At 56.0% G+C, this 23,042-nt stretch overlaps 1 protein-coding gene across 1 annotated transcript in view; it reads left to right on the top strand.

Moving 5' to 3' along the window:
• Positions 1 to 9,567: 9,567 nt before the first annotated feature.
• The window catches only part of IGSF21 (immunoglobin superfamily member 21), a 235,409-nt gene continuing 221,934 nt past the window's right edge, over positions 9,568 to 23,042 (top strand). Inside the window, exon 1 of the mRNA XM_045546479.1 lies at positions 9,568 to 9,662. Within this exon, the coding sequence (XP_045402435.1) occupies positions 9,590 to 9,662 (73 nt within the window). The 5' untranslated portion in view covers positions 9,568 to 9,589. The remainder of the gene's footprint in view (positions 9,663 to 23,042) is intronic.

Raw genomic sequence — 23,042 nt, 5'->3', positions numbered from 1 at the left:
CTGGCCATTGCAACCTTTCGCTGGCACTTTGACTTTGCTCTGATTGCTGGCTCTGAGCCTTGCTGTAGATTTAGACTTCTGCCTGCCTGCCTCCCTCCCTCCCTCCCTCCCTCCCCTCTTCCTTCCTTCCTTCCTTCCTTCCTTCCTTCCTTCCTTCCTTCCTTCCTTCCTTCCTTCCTTCCTTCCTTCCTTCCTTCCTTCCTTCCTTCCTTCCTTCCTTCCTCGGTACTCTGCCATCTTTCCACTCTACTCTTCATTCCCTGGTGCAAGCACAGAGGCTGTAAAAGCCAAGAGACAGCCTCGAACACAGACTTCCTGAACTAGTAACAACTAAAGCTGATTCCTGGAGCCTGAGTGGGAATTGGCCGGCTTGGAGGGTGTGCATGGGTGTCTCAGGCAGAGGGAATGGCACGTGTAAAGGTCTATTACCAAGAGAGAGCTTGATGAACTCCGAGAACTGAAAATGTGTACAAAGCCGCAGAAGTGAGCCAGCACCAAGCTGAACACCCTCGTCAGCCGGTCCAGGAGATGTTGGCTTTAGGAGTCCGCAGGCCACAGGGAGCCAGGGGAGGATTTTAAGGGGCGTGTCTGGATCAGCGTGTAACCCTGGGCATGCGCAGGTGGCCTGGGGTGTGGGCAGTTGAGGCTTGTGCTTTGAGCGCAGGATGAGGTCCAGGGGGCTGAGCAGAGGTCAGTTCTGAGGCTCAACTGTCCTTTCCGTGGAGGCCTCAGGGGGTGAGGACGGAGGACACAGCAGCGGCTGGGGGGCCTCGGGGAGGCATCTGGGAAGGAGAAACCAAGTGGACCGGGCAGGTGGGTGCAGCTCCGACAGCAAAGAGGTCTGGGGGGCAGACGCAGGCTGGCTGCCCTGATGTCGGCTCTCAGGCAGTCGTGGGTGTGCACCATGCCCTGCCAACTGTGAGCTCCCCGGGGCACAAACCGAGCCCTTCTGCTTCTGTCCCTGGCACCCAGCTCAGCACCTGGCTCTGGGGAGAAGCCCGATAAATGTGTGTGGCCTTCGGCACCCTCAGCAGTAGTGGTCACCCATTAGAGCCACTTATTCAGGGACACCAGCAAAATGCCATTAGGGTTTGGGGCCCCTGAACCTGTGCCACTCTGGGCTGTCATGGCCCCCGTGCCCGGGCACCTTCCCTTGAAATCATAAAAAGCACTAACAATGCCGCTGTGCTTCTTGGCTAGCAGTCCATTAGCATCCCTTTTAAGAGACAGATAGCTTTGAAGGGTGAGCGACTGGCCCTTTGTGTCTCCCAGTATCCTTTCAATCCAGGGAATCAGTCCAGCCTGATTCACCAGCTGCCTCTTTGCAGGGTCACCCTCCTGACAAGGTTAATGGAAAGAAGGACAGGACGCTGGGCATGGTTAGAAGAGGCCAACACAAGGAGGGGATGGCATCAGGTGACCAGCTGGGGGCTAGCGGGACTGTTCCGTTGTCCAACCGCAGTTGGGAGAGGACCAGAGAGGAGGAAGAAGAGCCCCTTGGCAGAGGTGTGAAGGCTGCAGTGATGACAAGTACCCCCTGGGGCTGGGAAGGTACCCGTCAGTATAGAGGGATCGAATGTCGAGAGCCACCAAATCTCAAGATGGGCACATGTGTTCCATCATTTTATTCCATGCAGGTTTTTAGAGCAGCTTTGATTGTTCCTTTGCCATCACTCAGCATTCATTGCCTTGTGTAGTCTGCAAAGACCCCACCTGGCCTCACAGCCTCTTCTCCCCACACCCACCAGTTCCAGCCTTCCTGGACCACCCGCTGTTCCCCAGATGGCAATTCTGGTCGCGTGTGTGCGTTAGGCATCGCACACGCAGTCCTGCCCCCAAAGCTTTGCTTTCCCCCTGGCTAACTCAGGCACCCTTCAAAGCTCTAGGTCTCACCTCCTCCAGAAAGCCAGACTCCCAAGTCCTAGCTCAGTGCCAGGTACGGAGTACCTGCTTTGTTAGCGGCACAGGAAACAAGAGATGGAGAGAGGGAAGGTGGAGGTGGATTTGTGCCCAGACAAGACACAGACTGTCAGGGGCCTCGGATAGGTTGCCCAGCCTTGGCCTCTTACAACTGTGAAGCCCCGAGAAATGAAATGACTTCCCTGTACTATAAACCAAACTGGGATTTTCTCAAATGTTTCAGGACCCAGAAACTCAAGGCAGAGAGCAGGCTGATGGGAAGAGGAGGAAATTGTCAGGTTTCACCCGTTGGCTTTTGTAATTAACCAGAGCACTTTCGTACTGAAAATCTTTTTACTTCCAACTGAAGGAGTAGTTTCCTTAGCCTGATCTTCCTTCTTTGCTTCCTGGCTCCTCCAGAGCCATGTGACCCAGGCCTGAGCAGAGTGGCATGGAACATAACAAGGAGCAAAATCAAATGGGCCTAGACCTTCCAAAGCGTGGAGTTTTACCTGGGCAGACGAGACACAGGGGCGAACCGACTGAAGAGAGCATTGCCGCATGATGTATGGGACAAGATACACCTCAAAGAGAGACCATAGAAAGCTGGCAGTCTTTTCTGGGTCTCAATTTCCTCATCTATAGTATTATGGGCCCATCACACGACTGTTGCTAACTAGGAAACTTAAGTCAAGTTTCAGGATAGCATGCCTCGTTGTGGATGTACTAGAGCCTAAAGAATTGGTGAAATAGGAAGTTGGTTTGTTTCACAGAACACAGGCCCTCGGACTTGAAAGGTTGTAAAAATAGAACAAATCGCATATTAGATGGCACCACCTGTTGTCAACGCGTGATATTGCAGCTTGGCAAGGCAAGGAAGAAAGGGGCGGCTCCAAGGGTGACCTCAGAAGATCCCAGCCCCAGCTTGACAGCCGTGGAGACGAGTCCAAAGCCAGGAATAGACTGGCTGATGCTGTGAAATGCCATAGAGGAAAAGTTAACTGCAGATCCCGTTCGCTTTGGCCTTTTTCTTTGATTTGGGGTCACGGCCAACATCTGCTGAGTCCCTTGAGATCTTGACACTGGATTCTTTATCCACCCCTCTCCGCTTCAGAGTGTAAGAAGCTAAGGATGAAGAGAAGGAACCACAGTGTGGGGTAATTATAGCATCGTGTGGCTACCTCGGCTGTGTAGACATTGTTGCAGCTAATATTTGTTGAGTGCTTACATCACTGGGAGCATTGCCGTATTTAATCACCACAGCTCAGTGAGGCTGGTACTCTTATCCCCATCCCCAACTTATACATGATGAAATCACAGCACAGGGAGGTCTAGTAATTTGTGCAAGTTCTCACAGCAAGTCCGTCCTTCCTTCCATCCAACAGTCATTTTTTGAATGTTGAAGCTGGGATTGGAGACTGGGCAGGCCAAATCTAGAGCTCATGCTTTTAGCCAGTGGGCTTGACTACATCTATTGGTACCTTCTAACTATGACTAATACCTGTTGGTCCAGGTCTCTCACACTTCGAAAATGCAGTGCTACATGAAAAAGCAAAAATCTTGCTGATGCTTTCTAATTGTGATTCATCTACCCATGTCTCCATCCATGTGCTCATCTGCCCAAAAATCATTTCTCTAATCCATCTGTCTACCAGCCCACTCACCTACCATTACTCATCCATCCATCCAATAATTCTCACATCCATCCATCTGTCCATTTATCCATCCATCCATCCACTCATCCATTCATCTATCCATCCACTCATCCACTCAATAATTCTCATACTCATCCATCTATCCATTCATCCATCCATCTATCCATCCATCCATCTGTCCACTCAATAATTCTCATACTCATCCATCTATCCATGCATCTATCCATCCATCTATCCATCTGCCCAATCATTCTCACATCCATCCATCCATTCATCCATTCACCCAACAATTTTTATATACATCCATCCATCCATCCTTCCATCCATCTATCTAATCATTCTCTTACCCATTCTTCGTTCCATCCATCCAGTCAGTCTTCCTCTCCTTCTTTTCTTCCTTCTTTCCTTCCATTCATCCAATAGTCACTTTCTCAAGCACCTACTGCCTGCCAGGCACAGGTGATTCAGAGATGAATCAGCTGTGGTCCCTACCCTCACGTTGGTTACAGTCTCAGAGATACATAAAAGCAATGTTAAAGGTGTTTCCTTGTGGTAGAAAAGGGGGATATGTCTGCCCCTGTGGGAGTGGGAAGGAAGGCTTCCCAACAGAGGTAATTGTCAACCTTGGTCTTAGTGGAAATTGGTGTGTGAAGAAGGGGAGGTAGACACCAGGCAGAAAGAACAGCATAAGCCAAGGCAGACAGGCAATAGAAGGCACTGGTGTCAGAGCATGAGGTGTGTGAGACCAGGGCAACGAGAGAGAAAACCAGAGGGGCCTTAGAATGCAGCGGTGTGGAGCATACCAAGGAGCTTGGGCCTTGGACAATAGGGAGCCCTGTGAGGATAAAGAGCAGAAGAGCTGAGGTGTCCATGTGGTCAGATCTGCCCAATCGCAGCATGGGGGGTGACCTGCGGGGGGTGAGTCTAGAAGCAGAGACCAGTTAGGAGAGATCATCTGGGTTCAAATGCCAGCTTCACCACTTACTGACTCTGTGCCCTTAGGCAAGGGCCTTCACCTCTCTGTGCCTCAGTTTTCTTGTGTATTCTATGGGTCTGAAACAGAACCTACCTCCTAGGGTTGTGGAGAGGATTCGATGAATTGGTATGAGCAAAGTACTTGGCATATAGTAAGCACTTAATAAATGCCATCAATTGGCAGTGGTGGTGGTGATTGTTGTTGTTCTTTTTCTTCTTGTTATTCTCACTGCTGCGGTAACCCAGAAAGGGGAGGCTTGTCCAGGGCCAAAGCAGCTCTTCCCACCCTGGGATTTACAGAACTTTTGCTCACAGGATATTCATAGGTATTTATGGAAAGAGGGTTCCGAGGCCAAACAAGTGTGGACTTCAACTAAATAAAACCGGAAAACAAATAAACAACAAACAAAACACGAACAATGGAAGGGCTTCTCCTAACCTTTCATATTTTCGTGTGAATTGTAAATCTCCAAGAAGTGGGGAGCAGCCAAGTATGCAGCATTTCTCAAATGTATTTAGCCATAGAGCCCTCGGTCAAGGAACGTTTATTACAAACTTGCAAAACAAATGGTCAGTGGGACCCAGTTTGGGGAACATTGGTCGCACTGGGTCCAGCCCCCTTCCCTGAGCCTGCAATGCTGAGACCCTCTCCACACCCCACAGCCTGAGGTCCCCATGGAAACCTGCTGGGGTCCTCCTCTGGGAAGACGTGGTGGAACCTGAGAGTCCAGGGAGGGCTGAGGTCCATTAAGGACAGAGCGCTGGACTTAATTCCAAGCAGCTGACTCCATATCAATTTGGGTCACCGGTGTTAAAGCATCAGTTTCAGTTGCTTTGAATTTAAACAAACATAAAAAAACTCAGTCCTGCCTGGTGGATGTTTAATTCCCAGCACAGCGAGGCAGAGGGCAGGGTAGGAAGGAGCCAGAGGACTTCCCGAGCGAGCGTGTGGATGTGTGTGTGTTGACGAGAGGGCGAGGAGGAAGGATAGAAAGAGCTGTGCGTCTCCGGGGCAGACTCTGGGGAAGGCGCACACTAGATCCCTGTCCCCAGAATCCAGCACCCCTCCACCCTGGCCACCTTGAGCTATTCTTTTCGCTTCTCTGAGACTCAGTTTCCTTATCTGTAAATTAGACATAAAGTTGCCACTGAGAATTAAATGAGAAAAGAGAGGTGGAACACATTAGATTTATGAAAGTTTTCCCACCCAAATATTGGCTTCCAGTGTGTGTGTGCCTGTGTGTGTCTGTAACATGTCACATGTCCGTGTATGTGTGTGTATTTTGGCCAGGGAAGGTGGTTAAGAGCTCTGGTTCTGGAGCTCTTCTTGGGATCAAATCTGGCTCTGTTACTATTAATAGCTGTGCTGTACTGGGAAAGTTGCTTAACCTCTCTGTGCCTCGGCTTTCTCATCTGTAAAATAGGAATAATGACAGTACCCACCTCATATGTTACTGTGAGGTCTCAATAAGTTTATACACACTAAACACTTCAGTGGTGCCTGGCACAGAGAAGCACTTTCATGAATGCTACTCTTAATACCATTATTGAACCCCACAGGGTGTCCTACCCCAAACAGCAGGGCCCATCCCCTTGGAGCCTGGGTTGGGGGAGAAATTAATACGCTATATTCCTCCCCTCTCCCGGAAAGAAACAAACCGGAGGTCACAGAGGGTCCCTTTGACCTCTGGGGGTATTCCCTGGGGTCGGGAGAGGAGAGCTTTGCTTTGTGCTGTAGCGCCCTCTGTTGGGAGAGCCTAGCTCAGCACCATGGACAGGGGGAGCGGGGCGGACAGCCACACCTCCGGCCCGAGGCGCAGGGCTCCTGCTCAGCGGTGCCCAAGGAAGAGACATGTCCCCCCATGACTCACTGGTCTCAGTGCCAGGACTGCAAAGCGGAGGTCCTGCCGCAGACAGGAGACGGGACCCGAGGGACGTTAAGCAAATTAAAAGCCCCATGGCTGCCCTGCATGTCTTTTTCTTTGGCAAAGTCACCCTGTGCCCTCTGCTAACTGTGCCTCTCAGAGCTTCAGAGACGTCTTACTCTGGGATGAAAGAAAAGGTTACAAAGCTGTGTTTTATGAAACACGACCTGCAGGAGTGGGGTCCCCCGGAGAGGGTTGCAGCGGTAGCAGTATTACTATTACGATCACCATGTGGTAATAGACATGCACATCACCGCCAAGCCCCCCTGGGGAAAGCCAACTGTGCACCTGGGCAGGATGTCTTCTCTCTGGTGGGCCCGGTCAGAACACATAATCCAGGTCCTCTGGGAGGATTCGTTGCCTCAGGGCACCTGCTAGCACCTACCAAGTGCCAGCCTTGTGCTAGGAGCTGAGGAACAAGTAGGTAAGACAGAGCGACCTACTCCCATTCATTCATTCATTCATTCACCCATCCATCTAACAGTTATAAATTGAAGGCCTACTATGTGCCCGGCACTGGCTAGGAATACCAATAATTATAATACACATTGATGTTAAAGAGAGTGTGGATGATTCAGAAGTCCTGGAGCTGAAGGAGGGTTATCGGAGATCTCCAAGGCCCCAGGCAGAATCCTTGTCTCTGGGAAGCAGCCCTCCCTTGGCTATTGGGACATCTCCACAGATGTCATCCTCTAGCCCCTTCTGCTCCCTGAGCTCCCTTTCCCAGCTGGTATGGACCAGAGCTGGAAGGAGACATCACCAAGGGGCCCTGGAATCCCACCTGCTTCCCGAGCTTCTCTGCAAAGGTTGGGCTGCCGTGAGTGCAGCCAGGAAGCCTCACCAATTCAGGGTCCACCTGAGGAATTGCCGCTGTCCACCCGCCTGGCTGCCTCTGATCAGCAGCTGGGCCCAGAGAGTAGGAATGTTGCACAGCGATGCATAGCATTTACCTGCACAACTCAATGCAACCTGAGGATCCTCCCAGCTTGGTGCTGTTTCCGAGATAGGGAGCCCTTTCCACAGAGGGCTTAGAACATGGGATGGGCTTTTGGTTTTGTTGGCTTTTTCTTGGGCCAGAGATGGGGAGGGGGAGGGGCAGGGAAGAGGCAATCAGGGAATGTGCTGCATGGCATGGCTGGGCCAGTGCAAAAAGAAGTGGGGGGAGGGGTGACCTTAAGCTGATCCTCTGCAGCTCAGAGAAGGAGAGACCTGGGTGGGCCCGGGGAGAAGGAGCAAAGAGCAGCCAGCCAAGGAGAGGAGAAGGGGCCTAAGACTCCAATATTCAAGCCATATGCAGCCCAATCAGCCTGGCAACCAATTAGTCTGATTCAAAAAAAAAAAAAAATACCCACGTAGGGACAAACTGTAATCAAACACCTATTTATAAGGGTTTATTATGATCATTATTATTATTTTACTGAGAGGATCATTCTAAAGGCTGTCAGGTGAACGTATGCTTTCAGATCTTCATAAATGCAAATTGCTCCTTCCCCCGGGGTGGGTGAACAAACTGAGCTCCAAGGCTGCCCGGGGAGGCGGGGAGGCGATGGGTGAGGGTCTGAGATTCGGAGGGGGCACAGGGAGGGAGCAGCTGGCTGCTCTGGGGCATCTCTGCACAAGGCCCACCGAGAGTCAGCCTAGCAACCACCCACTGCCCATCCCACTCCCTACACCTGCCTCAAGGGCCGCTGGAGATGGAGCCAGCTATGCACCCATTGCCTATCTGGGCAAACAGAGCAACAGCCTGACTCAGCAACCTGGCGGACTGGGGAAGCCGGGGACTCTCCATGGAATGCTTGAGTCAAAGGCCCAGAGACCTGAGTTCTGAGCCCAGTCCTGCTCCTGGCTATGCTGGCCTTTCTGGGCCTTGTCAGTCTCTGGGTTCCCTGCCAGTAGTGAAATTCCATCCTCTGAACTTCCTCACCTAATCACACCGAAGCCCATCCCAAGGGCTAGAGTACCCCTCCCCTCCGCCCTCAGAGAGACCTGGAGGCTGAGGCAACCCCGGCCTCAGGCTCAATGGTGTGTGTGTGTGTGTGTGTGTGTGTGTGTGTGTGTGTGTGTGTGTTGGTCGGAGAGTAATGACAATATACAAGTCCCAAACCCCTACTTCTCAGGCCCAGGGAGAAAAGGTGTCAGGCCTAACAAAAAGGTGAAAACTTGGTCTCTGCCAGGAGGGAGCAACCAGTGCCTGACCCACTCCTGGCTGGATCCCAGCGCGTGGCTATTCTTGGAAGAAAAGACAGAACACACCTCATTTCTGCGGGTTCCGGGGAGGGGGCAGCCGTAATTTGGGAAGTTTCAGAACACTGAGGCCCCTTAATCCTTCCCACTGAGGGCATCGGTAGGTGGCAAGGCCAGTACCCAGAGCCACACCCTGCCTGCCCTGCTCGGAGGATGGCATGGCTCTCTGCTTCCTTCCATCAGGCTGGGGAGGGGGGCAGCGGTAGTCCCAGGGAAGGGGTGAGGTGGAGGGGGTCAGATGGAGCGGCTTCTGGAGGGCGGATGGGCTAGAAGCTAAAGGCAGCAGGCCCGTTGTGAGCGAGGGGGGAGACCCCGGGGGAAAGGGGGAGGGGAATGGGGGGTGAGCTCTCTTCTCCCTGCAATAAATCGGCTTAGCGGACGAGAGCCGAACAGCCCAGAAAGGATTAAAGAAAAGTCTGTATAATACAGCGGAGAGCGCGGCGAGGGGAGGGCGAGGAGGGCGGGGGGCGGGGAGAGGGGGAGGGACGGAGGGAGGGCGCGGGGAGGGGGCGCTCGCGGCGCCGGGAGAGGCGAGCGCGAGGCAGAGAGAGCGCGATTCGGCTCCAAACTCCGGCGCTGCAGCGGGCGGACTCCGGGCCGCGGTGGGCGCCGCGCGGTGGGAGCCGGGGAGCTGAGCGCCGCGGCGCGCCCCGAGGACGCCCGGAGCGCGAGGGTCGCGGCGCCTCGCGGAGCCCGAGCCAAGTCGAGCCCGGCGCCCCGGCGGCCCGGCCGCGGCGGCATGGGGGCGTCCCCGCGGCGCCCCGCGCTGCCGGCCACCGCCTCGGCCAGCGGCCGGAGGCAGGAGCGCGCTTGAGCCCATGGCGAGGGGACCCGCTGCCTCGGCCACCGCCGCCGCCGCCGCCGCCCCGCCGCCGCCAGCTGCCGGGCACCATGCGAGCCGCCCCGAGCCTCCTCCGCCGCGGCGTCTGCCTGCTGCTCGCCGCGATCCTGGACCTGGCGCGCGGTGAGTGCGCGGGCGCCTGGCGGAGAGCGCGCGCGGGGACCCGCAGCCGGGGAAGGGCGCGGGCCGGGGTCGCCGCGAGAGGCGCGGGGTCCTGCGCGGGGCCGGGGAGCTGGGTGGCTTGGCGAGGCAGGGAGGACGCCTCTTGCAGAGAGCGCTCGTGGGTCTGCCGGGGTGTGTGTGTGTGTGTGTGTGTGTGTACACACACCGGTCTCTCTTTGTTGCGTCTGTGTGTGAGGGTGTCCAGGAGGGAGCTGTGTGCGGAGGGCGCGGGAGTGTGTTAGAGATGTGAGTGTGCGTGTGCATGTGTGGCGGTGCGAGTGAGCGCGTGTCTGGAGGGGTGTCAGAGTGCCTATCTCAGTTACGCGGAGGTGTGTGTAGGAGAGAGTGCGAGGGAGAGTGTTAGGGGTGTGAGCTTGTGTCACCTTCTCGGTGAGGGAGTGAAGTGTGTGAGCTTGTGTCGTTGTGTGTGCCAGCGTGTTAAGGGGTGGGTGTGTGAGGTGTGGCATTCCACGCGTGTCCCGAGCGTGCGTGTCTATTTAGGGGTGTGCGGCGGCGGCTGGCTGTATTTCTGTGTGCTCAGGAGATGGGAATGTGACACTTGGGCAGGAGTGTGCCTCTCTGGGATGTGTGGCGGTGCAGGAGCGTGGGGGTCATGTTGCTTCATGGGCAGAGAGTGTGTGTGTGTGTGTGTGTGTGTGATGGAGCGCGTGGTTCTCGCGTGCAGGGAGGTATGGACGCGTCCAAGGCTGAGGGGGTGTGAGCAGCTGTGGGGTGTGTGTGTGTGTGTGTCCCGCATGGACTTGGTCCTGGGCTAGGCTAAGTCAGCTGGAAGGAGGTTGAAGCTGAGTGGGTTCCCCAGAGCGAGTGAGCGGTGGCTCCGCAGCCCGAGGGTCCGCGGTTCGCAGCTGCCTCCGGCCTCCAGTCCAGCACCGCCGACTAGTGGGTCTTAAATGGTGACCGTGGGGAACCTGGCCATCCCCGCACCTTTCGCACAGCGAGCAGAGAACTGACACAAGGGCTGAGAGCCCGGCGGGAGGCAGACGGGGCCAGCGAAGAGCAGTGGGTGCAGAGACTAGAAGGTCCGCGTCCCGGGTCCGCTCTAAGCCCAGTGCCAACCCTGGGTGCCCAGAGCCAGCCGGGCTGGAGTCAGAGCCTGGCTCCCCGCGGAGAGGGGGGGGATATGGGGTGCCAAAAAGTAGCCCTTGTGGCCAATAGGGTCTCCGCCTCTATCCCAACTGGGTGATGGAAGGTGGGGGTGGGGTGGCGGTCAGCTCTGTTTTCTGCCACATACCTTGTCCCACCAGGAGGGTGCCTAGCCAGGCTCTGAGAGAGCCTGCCATGAAGGGGTGTCCTCCCCCAAAATAACCGCACCTCCTTCTACCCCGAAGTCCCTGGAGAGTGCTGGGCCTGCTGATGGGAGAAGCTGCAGAATTTGAGCTTGGGAGGTGGTCCTGTTGGCAGAGAGGGGGAGGGGTCGGTGTAACCCAGAAGGAATGTAAGCCCTGCACTTTGTCCCCTACCTTTGGAGCAAGAGACTTTCCAAAGTGGATCAAAATCTCCCCCCAACTTTGGGGTGAGGGCTCCCCCCTTCGGATGTCTCTAGACGGAAAGGTTTTATGGGGGGGGGAGGGTCCCGGTTCCAGCGCTACCGAGAGGGCACTGGGCTTTGTTGAAAGGCACTGGAGCCCTCACCTGGACATTGCAGGGAGCGGGGTTTGGAGGTTGGGGACAGGAAGGGAGCACCCCATTCCCCAGGAATGCGCAGAACAGAGGGACGCGGCAAGGTGGGGGCGGCGCCTGGTGGGAAGGGCTTGGTGGGAAACCCCCTGCTCACCCTGTGAGCTCTCCCCGGACGGACGCCGGGAGCAGCGTTCTTCTGGCTGCGGGGCTGCGGAGAGCTAACCCGGCATCCTGGCGCCTCCGCTCCCCTCGCCCGCCTCTGTAGGCTGCCGGAGGCGGGGGGGAGGGGAAGTTCTGGTGCCCGGGGGTGACCGCATCTGGGCCCGGTGACCCCGCGCGGGCTCTGAGCTCTGCTGCTCAGGATGGAGGAAGAGCGCAGATCCGGATCGCGGACAGGAAACTTTATGCGCCTGGGGCGCAGGGGAAGGTCCTAGGCTGTGAGGAGCCCTCCCTTCTCCGCAGAGAACACAAGAGCGCACGAGGGTGGGGTCCCTCCTTCCCCTTTCCAAGTCTGTGCCCACGATGGGGGCGGGGGGACCCGAAGGGTCCGCCTGAGACGCCAGAGACGGGCTGCGCCGGAGGAGGGCGCCCATCTGGAAGTGGTCGAGAGAGGCGCACCTGGCATAGGCTTTGCAGGGCCACCTGCCAGGGGCTGCCTCCGAGGGCGGGGAGGGCAGAGTTCCAGGTGGGCCTTAAGGAACGTGCCGGCCCTAGGGGGGCGATGGCGGTCACTGCTGGGGGAGGAGCGCTGGCGGTGCGCCCTCGCCTGTTCTGCCCCTGCAGCTCGCAGAGCTAGGGTGCTCGATTTGGGGAGGGGGGCGGTCTGTGCGTTGGCAGGAGAAAGGAGTCCGTGGCACACGGCACTGGCTGGGCCGGAAGTTCCTGCCCTGGCTCCCCACTCCCCGGTACTAGACTCTCCAGAGGAGAAACCCACGTTTTTTCTGCCCTCCTGGATCACCCGGGAGCGCCCCGGGGGCGTTTTCAACTCCTCCGGCCCTAGTGGACTGTGCCTGGGCACTTCTGGGAAGTCCTGCACTTGGGCCTGTGCGGTGGCCCGGGAGAGAGGCGGCGCGGGGCCGCGGCCAGAGGAGTGGGTCTTAGACCTGCCTTATCCGGCCCCGGGAATTCTCGACTGACAGCAGTGCCGGGCGGCCCCAGCGAGGGCTGGCCAAGAGCCCCGGCCGATGGGGGTGGGGGGCGTGCTCGGGGATGGGGGGCCGGGGAGGGGGGCGGCCCTGTCAGTTCTCTCTCCGCAGCCGCGTGTCCGCAGGTGGGTGGGATGGAGGGGCAGGCTCGCCGGGCTGCCGCAGTCGCAGCGCCGAGACTGCGGGGGCTGTGCGCGCGCGAGCGGGTGTGACGACTTCATACATTTATCCTCCCTTCGCACGCCTCCTCCCCACCGGGCGGGGGTCGGGCACCGCAGGCACGATTTCTTCCCAACCCCAGCCCCCAAAGTGGAAGGCCGGGTCCGGTGCCTGCGGCTGCTCCAGCGTGGCCCCGCCCCCGGCCCTAAACTCCACCCCTCCCCGGCCCTAAACTCCGCCCCTCCCCAGCCCCAGCACCACGCAAATGCGAGTTTTTCCTGAGAGGCTGAACTGATAGAATTTTTGCGTTTTAAGTGCGGAAAATGTTCGATCTGGAGCAACCTCTGAGATCACTTACTTCGGTGGTTCTGAAACTTGTATTTTTTAGCAGGAGAACCCTTTTAGAGGGAAATGATTATCATTCTCCCTAAAATCCCAACGCCTTGAGCAAGATTATAGGCCCTAGGTCAGAGTTGCGCAGGTCGATGCTGGTGAGGGGACCCACATCAAACGACCCCTCCGCACAAGGCGCCTTTAACAGACTAAGATTGCTTCTTTCCTGATACCATAGCGGGGTTTCTGTTTTTCCAACAGCCACGACTATATGGACCCGCTGCCATGTGTCAAGCAGGATGTAGCTGCTGCTCTGCAGTCCTCCTTCATCTGTCTCTTCACAGATTGGGAAAGCCAGGCTCAGAGTTTTAAGATTTGTCAATGGCTGAATGCAGGCTCCTCCCAGCTCCCTTCTGGTCTTGTCCTGGGCTCCCCTTTCCTTCCAATGTTCCCTCTCTCTGGCTGCAGAGAATCCCCTGGGCAGAGCATGTGGGCAGAGGTGGACAGAGGCCATCTAAGTGGAGCGTCAGGCCTGCCTGGCACCCTGAGTTTTCAGAACCTGCTCACACACACACTTGGACCTTACCAGGCTCTGGCAAGTTGAGCAGAGAAAGAGCAGGGCAGGGAGCAGGAGGAGTTTAGGGGAGTTGCTCAGGTTTCTGGTTTATAACAGCCTGTGATTCCCAGGGCAGGGACCAAAAAAAGAGGAGGCTGGTTAGTTCTGTTAACTGGGTTTCTTGGGATCCACAAAAGTATTTAACCTAGGCAGTAGGCAGCCTGGCTTACTTCCTTGCCCACCTCTGCCACAGCCCCAGGCCACTCGGAAATCACTTATTCATACGCCCAACGAATGCTTATTGCATACTATGTGCTAGACCGGTGCTAAGCATTGGGAACGTGGCCCTGACCTTGGTAGGGGAATCGCTGCCTTTGTGCTGTTTACAGCTCAATGGGAAATTAATTCTTCACTTAGAGGGAGGAAGGAGCCATATTTCTGACCTAAATTGAACCAGGCATTATGCTGTGTGGTTTATCATTCTTGTCTCATTTAATCTTTACAGGCACCCTGAAAAGTAAAATTAGTACTATTTTGCAGATGAGGAAACTGAGGCTCAGAGAGGTTAAGTGACTTAACCCAGGCAGTAAGTGGCGAGCAGGGATTCAGACACAGGACTGACTCCTCAGCCTGTGCACTGAGGAGTGCTCTGTGCTCTGCTGTCTCTTCGTGAGAATGGACCTCAGCCCGGTGGATGTGCCTAGTTCCCTGTCTGGATGCCTTACTTCTTCCCAAATCCAGACTGAGATAGAATTATCCAGGGTATTCGTCTGCACAGATGGGAGAGGGAGTGTCCCTGAAAGCCATCATCACCATCATCAAGAGAATGGATGGCATCTGCTGTGGGCAGGGCACATCTGGAAAGAGAAAGACCTGGGAGTGTGGCCCTCATCCCAGTGGGATGAGAGGCTGGGCGTGATCCTAGAAAGGTGAACTGCAGTCCAGCCTGCCCACCCTTCTCTTCCCTTCCTTCTCTTTTCTTTTGTTTTTAAATAGAAGGAGGCTCAGGATCTTATGTAAGTGGAAGAACTAGGAGTTTCAAACCCAGGCTGGGAGGGAGCACTCCAGAGACAGTTGCTGTTTTATCACTGGAAGGGAATGCAGCCACCTCTACCCTTTGCAGGAGGATGCCATGCCTTCCTTTTAAACAATAAGTGTCAGTGGTGGCAAAATACATGACATCCCTTCCTAGGAGGTATCTAGCTTCAAGATGAAGTACCTGGGAAGAAACAGGGTGGCGAGATTCTGGAACCCACCTTTATGCTTTCGGTGGGGTCCAGGAGTGAAGGGGGCCCGTGTTCACTAAGACCTATTGGCCAGGATCCTGTGCATGGGGAAAATAAACATGACGTGTACTGAGCTGGAGGTGTAGGCAGGTGTAGGCCCTGTTCGGTCTCCACTGCAGCCCAAAGGAGCAGGAGGGACAGGCTGTGAGGGGGTCTTTGTCGGACTCAGACTTCAGTCCCCACCCAGGAAAGGAATCTGGTGTTTGGCTTGCCCTCAAGCCTTTCCTACATCTCCTGGCCACACACCAGATTCACTTTGGGGAATTCTCCACCCGTCCCAAATTGCACAGCAACTTGGTACATCCCCAAGATGGGCCCTGGAATCTGAATATTGAGCAGAATGCCTAAAAACTGACAACCCTGGAATATCCCCCTTGCCTTTAGGGGCCCCCAAGAAACTGTACTTGACTGGTTTGCTGATAACCATGGGACCTGCCTCCCGGGGTGCTGAGAGGATGGAGCAGTCATTCCATGCAGAGCTCTTAGCTTGGTGCTGTGGGCTCTGATGACTGTTACTAGTATTGAGCGTGGTACCAGTTGATACGAGCTCACGCAGCGCCAGTTCTTTTGTCCTACAAACTTCCCCATAGTGTTCTCATCTGTTACTTTTTTTGGCTTGAGTTGTCCAGTGTCAGTTTCTGCTGCTTGCAAGGAAAGGAGCTCACTTGATACCCTCCCTAGGCGTGACGAGCCTCGGAGTTACCAGTTAGCTCACTCTTGGTGACACGCAGAGCATCATGCATGGCCCGCTGGCTGGCTGGCTGGACCAGTCCCATCACTACTCTCTGCCTTTCGCTCCAGGCCTGAGGCCCATCGAGAGCAGTCTGAGACCCACGTTGTTTCTCCCCAGAGAAACGTGGGGATGAGGCCAGTCTTACTGTGAGCCTCTGGGCCCTACCCCACCAGACCCGGCTCCGGAAAAGTGGGGACCTGTCTGCTTCTGCTCACTGTTGAGTCTTCCCCACGAAACGCAGGGAGGACGCTCAATAAAGGTTGGTTGTTTGGATGAATAAACTAGCTTTGGCCTTTAGACATGTGCTTCCTGATTTGGAACCATGCTGAGCGTGCGGCCTTCTGTTTCTATGGACAAGTGTGTGAAAAGGCTTACAGCATGTGGAATTAGGGCTGGATTCACAGGTGAACTTCCTGGTAGCAAAGACGTTCTGGTCCGGGCACTACATCCTCTCTTTCTGGGGACTCTCAGATAATCAAAGTGCTAGAGACCTTGACTGCAGACATCCTAGCCTCTCTACCTGCTGGTAGCTCTTGAGAACTGACAAATGCTTCCACACCCAGCATTCCATTTAGAACTGCGGTCCCCAAGCCCTGGTACTGGTCCATAGCCTGTTAGGGACCGGGCTGCAGAGCTCTGCCACCTACCCACTCCATCACCATCCCCCCTCCCCACCCCATCCATGGAAAAACTGTCTTCCATGAAACTTAGGAAGGGGAGGGAGGGCACAGTGAGGGAAGCTTCATCTGTATTTACAGCCGTTCGCCTCCCTGTCGCTCCCATCACCACCTGACTCTGCCTCCCTCCTCTCCTCCTCCCCATCCCTGGAGTTGTCTTCCATGAAACTGGTCCCTGGTGCCAAAAAGGTTGGGGACCAATGATTTAGACCTCACATCAGCTGTGCCCATTGAACGTATGAAGGAAACTGAAGCTTGGGGACATGAAAGGTTGGCAGTAGGCAGTGGCTGGACTGGAACCCAGATTTTGTGGCTGCAAACTCAGCCTTCCTTCCCTCCCCACCCATCGCTGTGTTTTATTCAGACTACAGGGATCTGGAATGAGACAGGCCGGCACCCCATGAGCTCACAGGCCAGTAAACTTTGACCAAAAGCATGCACTGTGAGCTGGTGCTATTGTAATGACTTTGCCAATGTGACATCCTCCATCCTCCACTGCCATCCAGGGGGGTGTTATCCCACTCCACAGGCGAGGACACTGGTGTGCCCATGGTCACACAGCTTGAGAGCAGAGCTCACCATCTTTCCTGGTGTCACAGGCTTGGCCTGCTCAGAATGGCCTTAGCTTCACCCTCCTCCTCCTCCTCGCCCACTTCCGCCCTTTCTTGGCTCAGAGAGCAGACATCTGCCCTCAGCTAGCACAGCCCCTCACTCCTTATAAGCCCCCCTGCAAGACTGCACACCCACGTCCTCCCTCCACAGCTCCCACCCCCACCACCCCCAGGGACTCAGGTGTCCCTTAAGATCATTGGCAGCAGTACTTTGGGCAACATTTGTTAAAACAGCCCTCTCTGGGGCTGGAGCTGGTTGTGGGTTGGTCTTTCTCCTGAACAGAACTCTCCAGCGTGGGCATCCCTGCACCCTGAGCCCTGGCACCAGCCCTGGCTCTGGGCACATAGACCCTCAAGATGTGTTTGTTGAATGAATAAAAAATGTCTCCCCAGATCCTGAGGTTCGGTCCTTTCTGGTGTGGGACCGTGTCCACGTCCAGTTGTGTTCACTGTCACACATGGGGTGTCACAGCAGGTGTCTGGGGGAGAAGCCAACAGTGGAAGGTGGTGGGAAGACTAAAGGCTTCCCTCTGGCTTCTCCTTGGGGAGGGGACTGTCCTTGATTGGTGATGGGTAGGGGGAGCTTGGGAAAGGAAGAAAGGAAGGAAGGAAGGTAAAAGCATTTACTGGGCAGCTACTATGTGCCAAGCCCTGTGCCTGACATGTTCACACACAATGTCATATTAAACTCTCCCAGAAACTCCCATTTGGGAGATAACATACTCCCCATTTTACAGATGAGGCAGTGGGACTGTGTGACTTGCCTAAGGTCACCTTGCGAGTGAGGGGCGGGGCTGGATTCACAGCCAGGCTCTGATTCACGCGTCTCTTCCCAACTCTGAATTTATCATGTTGGTAGCTTCGATTGACCACCGCGGGAGATTTTACACGTGGAAACGGTACAAATCGGGGCTCCCTTTGCCCAGAACTGGTGGTTAAACATGTGCCAGCACACCACCGCACATGCACACCCTTCCTCCGTCACCATCCCTCGGGGACAGCCACCTGGCGTTAAGGTGCTTTAGTTTTCGTCTAATCTGGGTTCAAATGATCAGCCACTTTCGACCCGCCCGAGTCACAGTTTCCTCGTCTTTTAGACACGGAGAGTGCCGTGGGGGTGCGGGAGATAATGCCCTAGTGCATGAAAGCCCTGGGTGTGTGATGGGGCCTTCCCTCCTCCTGAGCCCTGGCGGGGTCAGCTGGCCGTGGAGACTCTCTGAAAGGAGGAGTGGGCTCGCCCTTTCTTCTTCCTCTGCTGGAGGCTGCCTTTGGAGGCAAGTCAGTGGATCAGTGGATCCAGTCACTTCCATTAACTGAGAAGCTGCCCCCGGTGTGGTTCTGGGTGGCAGAGGTCTCCTCAGAGGGTGCAGGTCGCTGGCAGCCCCTCCTGTGGGGTTCACTGGGGAACTGTCAGAGCTCGTGTAATCAAGTGGCTGATATGGGGGTGCTGAGTGCAAGTCCTTGCGGGTTAAAGACGATGGCCCAGGAAGGCTCTGAAGGGCTGAAACAACCCCGACGGGTGGGGAGGGAGTTCCAGGCAGGGGGAACAGCACGTGCAAAGGCCTGGGGCAGAATCAACGAACAGGCAGGCGAGGGGTGGAGGCAGGGAGGCAGCTGGCCCCCCTTGAGCGCAAGGTCCTCGCTGAGAAGTCGGGAGTGAGGTTGGCGGAGTCGGCACAGGCCTGCCTGCCAGGGCGAGGGTCTGGATTTGAGCCCGTGGGCGAGCGGGATGGTTGGAGAGAGAGGAGGAATATTCCCAGAGCAGTGTTCCAGGAAGATTAATTTGGCTTTTCTGGGTCACCTGAGGCTAGAAACTCTCTCGAACCTCCACTGGGTTATGAATGGTTGCTCTGGGCTTCCCAGAGACACAGCGGACTCAAGGAAGCAATTCTGTCCTTTGGAGACTGTCCAGTCCTGCCAAGGAGGGACGACCAGGCCCCACCCATGCGCTGCCAAGATCCCACAGCCCGGAATGCGGCTGCCCCAGCTGGAGCGTGCACCTTGGGCTTGAACCCAGAGTGGTGGGAGGAGGGGAGACCTCCTGGGGAGAAGCTTCTAGATCTCCAGCAGACGTGGACTTTGTGGTTTGACTGGGGTTCACATTCCGTGTCCAACACGTGTATGATGTGTGAGCTCCAGTAACCTCTTCCTTGCTTTCTGCCTTGTTTTCTTCAACGGCACATGCAGCTCTTCACGGTGGTCTTGTGGGGTGAGGGCTGCGGGGAAGGGCAAATCGGATAGTGCCGGGAGTCCACACACACCGTGCCTCACGCATGGTGGGTGTTTGGAACGTGGCTCCTGCTGTTAGAATGGTGTTGGGTTCCCCACCATGTGGTGGAACCCCCGGCCCCTCCAAGTCCGAAGGGGCAGAGGTGTTCACAACCCCCAGTGCAAGGGAGGAGGGCGGGAATTGCGGGTGTTCCCACGTGGAACACGGGGAGGAACTTCAGGTCTGGAATTACGGAGCGTCAGTGCCAGAAGGGAGCTGAGGAAGTATCTGTACCATCTCCTCCCTGCCCATTTTAAAGACAAGGAAACTGAGGCCAGAGCGAGGAATGACTCTTCCTTTGCTGCAGGCGCTGAGCATGACGTGGGGCACAGGTCTCGTCTCATCCCTCAACGTCGGGGGCCACCACACCAAGAGCCTCGTGGAGGGGGCACCGGGGTCCCCTGGAGTTGGGTGGACCTTGGCCGCACCCCGGTGGGGAGCAACCCCCAGCCTCATACATCACAGTCGCAGCTTGGGAGTCGCCAGGGAGAGAGGCAGCTGAGCCTTTGGGGGTTTTTTTGTTCCTCTGCCAAGCTGTTCCCTTTGCCCTTTTGTTTCTCTTTCTGCAGAGGCACTCAGCGCTCCTCTGATGGGCTTGTTTGTCACCAATCGGTGGCGCTTCCTTTATCTCCCCAGCACCATCTCTTCCTCCCCTTTCCCTGACGCCACCCGAGGAAGGCGTCCATCACGGGCTGCCCTGGCACCGGGCTGGGCTGGGCTGGGGGGGGAGGGGCAGCACAGGGCTCCCATGCACGGCTGGGCGATGACAGGGGCTGGGGTGGTCCGAGGGTGGGTGGCTGCAGCATCCCGAGCTGGTGCTCACTGTCTGAGTGCTCTGGGCTTTGTCAAGTGGGTATTCAGGCCACACAATAGCGGAAGGAAGACCAGGTGTCTGGTTCCACAGAAGCAGGTGATGAGTTGCTAATTGTCACCCAGCACCTAATGTCCCAGGCAGGGGCGGAAGGAGTGAGGTGGGGGGGTGGCGAAGGCAGCCACATCACAAGGATTTCTTTGTTCCCTTCTGCAGCAGAGAGTGGGTCTGAGCTCGGCTTGGAAGGGAAGAGGCAGCAGAAGGCCAATTCCTAGGGCCTGTCGCCTGCTAGGGAGCTGGCAGGGAGGTGGGGGAGAAAGCCTAGTGACCTGGGGACAGGATGGGGGACGTTGGTCGTTCCCAGGACAGTCTGGATGGCAGAGGGCAACTTCTTGTTTCAGTAAGCAGGACAGTTCCTCCCTCCCTTTCTTCTCTCCCTCCTGCTCGTTTGTGCAGCAAATACTCACTGGCCGCTGCCTGGGTGCCAGGCACTGTGTTGGGTTCTACACGTCCAGAGCAGGAGTGGGCAAGTTCTTGCCCCCATAGGGCCTACAGTCTAGGGCTGTGCTGTTGCAGTATGTGGCCATGTGTGACTCTTGACATTTAAATTAAAACAAAGCAGAGTTTCTCAGCTCCTATGTCACTGAATTCAACAAAATTCAGTGCCTCAATCACAGGAGTCACATTTCAAGCACTCAGTAGCCACTGGTGGCTAGTGACGACATAGGGGACAGCACAAGTCCGGAGCCGTGTTCCTCTCTGGCCAGGGTGTGCCCGTTGCCAGGAAGAAACTAGGAAGGAATGACAGAGACAGGGGCTGTTTCCTTTCCTCTCTCTGATTGTCCAAGTTGTGCCGAGGAGAAAGGCTCAGGCTGTGCTATTGTGTCAGTCACCGTCCATTTAAGGCAAGTGATACCAGTTTGCCATTTGGGGCAGTGATTTAAATTCTCCCTCTTTTTAAAAATAGCTTTATTTAAGTAAAAAAGGAGTCGAGTTAAAGAAAAATGTTAAGTACGTAGTGGAGCAGGTGGCGTGCAGATATGGCCAATCTGTGGCGGTGGCGGATGTGCATGTCTGCCGGGAGCGGCCCCGGTTCAGATGGAACAAGGCGGGCTTTGGAGGCAGACGGAGCGGGCTTGAGCTGCGGCACCACCATTTGTAAGTTCTGTGACTTTGGGACAAATCACTTCACTGCACATCAGTCGGGTTCCGGCAGGAAATGGCAAGCTCGACCCGGGGAGTCTGAGGAGGGCTTAGCAAAGGGACTATTTGCAGAGGGCTGGGGAAGGTGGCCAGGGGCGGTGCAGCCGTGTGGGGCTAGGGCAGTGGGAGCCCTTCCGCCTGCAGCCTGGAGGAGTGAAGGAGGCAGGAAGCAGGTGTGCTGTGCAGGGAGGGCAGGGCAGCGGGTGCAGCCAACTCTCGGGGACCTGGCAAGGAGCTGCAGGGAGAGTGCCCCACCTTTACCCTCCTCCTGCCTTTGGGCCCCTTGGTGGTGCCACCCATTGGCCAGGCCCTATTGGGAGCCCACACAGGTCAGCCTGCCAGGCACAGAGCGGGCAGAGATGGGGTGAGTGTGAGCTGGGGTGCACACGCCCCGCACAGTCCTGCTGAGCCTCAGTTTTTGCCCATTGACACAATAGAGCTTTTGCTCTGGACCCCACAGCGTTGTGGCAATGATGACGTGAGACACTGGTGCTAACGACTGGTAGCTGTTGTATTAATAACAACAGCAGCAACAAAGTGTCAGCATTGTGCCTAGCCCTGTGCTCCATGCTAGATTTGCCCTGAGCGAAGAAGTAGCATATGCGACTGGGGCTCTAGGGTGGAAGGCGGAACCGGCTTTTCAGGGGCGCATGGGTTTGAAGGGGCAATTTGGGGGAACATTGCAGCCTGCAAGGGGCAGCACTGGCTGGCATTGACCTTTGCGGTGTGTCCTTCCTGCTCAGGTCTCTTCAACATCCCCGCACCTCCCCCGCTCCCTGGTCCCTCTCGCTGATGGGTCACTTCACCCCAGGGCACACCGATTCGTCATTCCCTGGTCTATTTTCCACCCTATTTCCCACGGAGATGTTCTTTCTCCTTAAATCCATTTAGGTCATCTTTCCTCCCATCCATGCCCACTGGCTCTTCCCATGTGCAGCCTGGTCCGCATCAGTCACGAAGAGGCTCAAAGCTCTCTTCCTCCACATGGAAGGCAGATGCTCTCCAAGCCTCAGCTACTCCCACCACGGGTTGCTTTGGCCCTTGCCGGCTGGGGAGAGGGGAGATACTGTTGAGCAAGTTAGCACTTTGGCCTACTGGGCTTCATCCTTCACCCGCAAGCTGGAAGTGCCATCACCACTTGTAGAGGGACCTTCTCACTGGGGAGTAGCTGGACTTCCGGGAGTAGCTGGCCTGTAAATGGGGATCGCTATTCCTTGGCAACACTTCCACCAGCGGCTCTCGGAGCTCCAGCTTCTAGGTTGGCTGAGGTGGCTTTCCTCATGACCCTCCATTTCCCGTTGTCCGCCCCCCTTTTCCATCTACCTGACTGTTGAAATTGACTTTGATGAGGACTAATTTTGCCCGTTGAAATTCATGAGCCGCTCACCCATTCGGCGCTTCGCTGAAATTGCCGTGACAAATGCCAGTGGCAGGTTCTTCCCTGGCTCATTCTCTGAAGTGCTCTGGGCAAGACAGGGTGCCCCTGCCCCTCGCCGACACGCCTCTGTCACCTCTGCCAGTCTCTGCCAGCCCTGCTATTCACCCCAGCGCAGGTCAGTCTCAGCCCTTCCTACCAGCTCAGTGGCCTGTGACCCTTTAGAAGCTGGTGGGTTGCCTAAAGGGGATAAATGTTCCTTGAGAAAATGCCACCAACGGCCCCCTCGGCTCTCAGTATTCAAGTTGGCCGAGGTGACATTCCTTTATTCAGCCCTTGTCCATCTACCTGACTGGTCAAATGGACTTTGATGAGGACTCATCATTTTCCAGGCGCATATGGGGACATGTGCTACAGGTGGTCCCCCTGCACAGTGCTGATGCACCGTCTCTGCCTCCTTGGGCGGGGTCCTGGGTCACCAGGGTGACTCTGGTCACCCGTGAGTCTCATTCCCCTGGGTGGTGCGGGTGCTGCCATCTGGT

Source organism: Lemur catta, chromosome 3 (assembly GCF_020740605.2).
Source record: "Lemur catta isolate mLemCat1 chromosome 3, mLemCat1.pri, whole genome shotgun sequence".
Lineage (NCBI taxonomy): Eukaryota > Metazoa > Chordata > Mammalia > Primates > Lemuridae > Lemur > Lemur catta.
The sequence above is the reverse complement of the archived record's forward strand: the minus strand, read 5'-3'. Positions and strand labels throughout refer to the sequence as shown.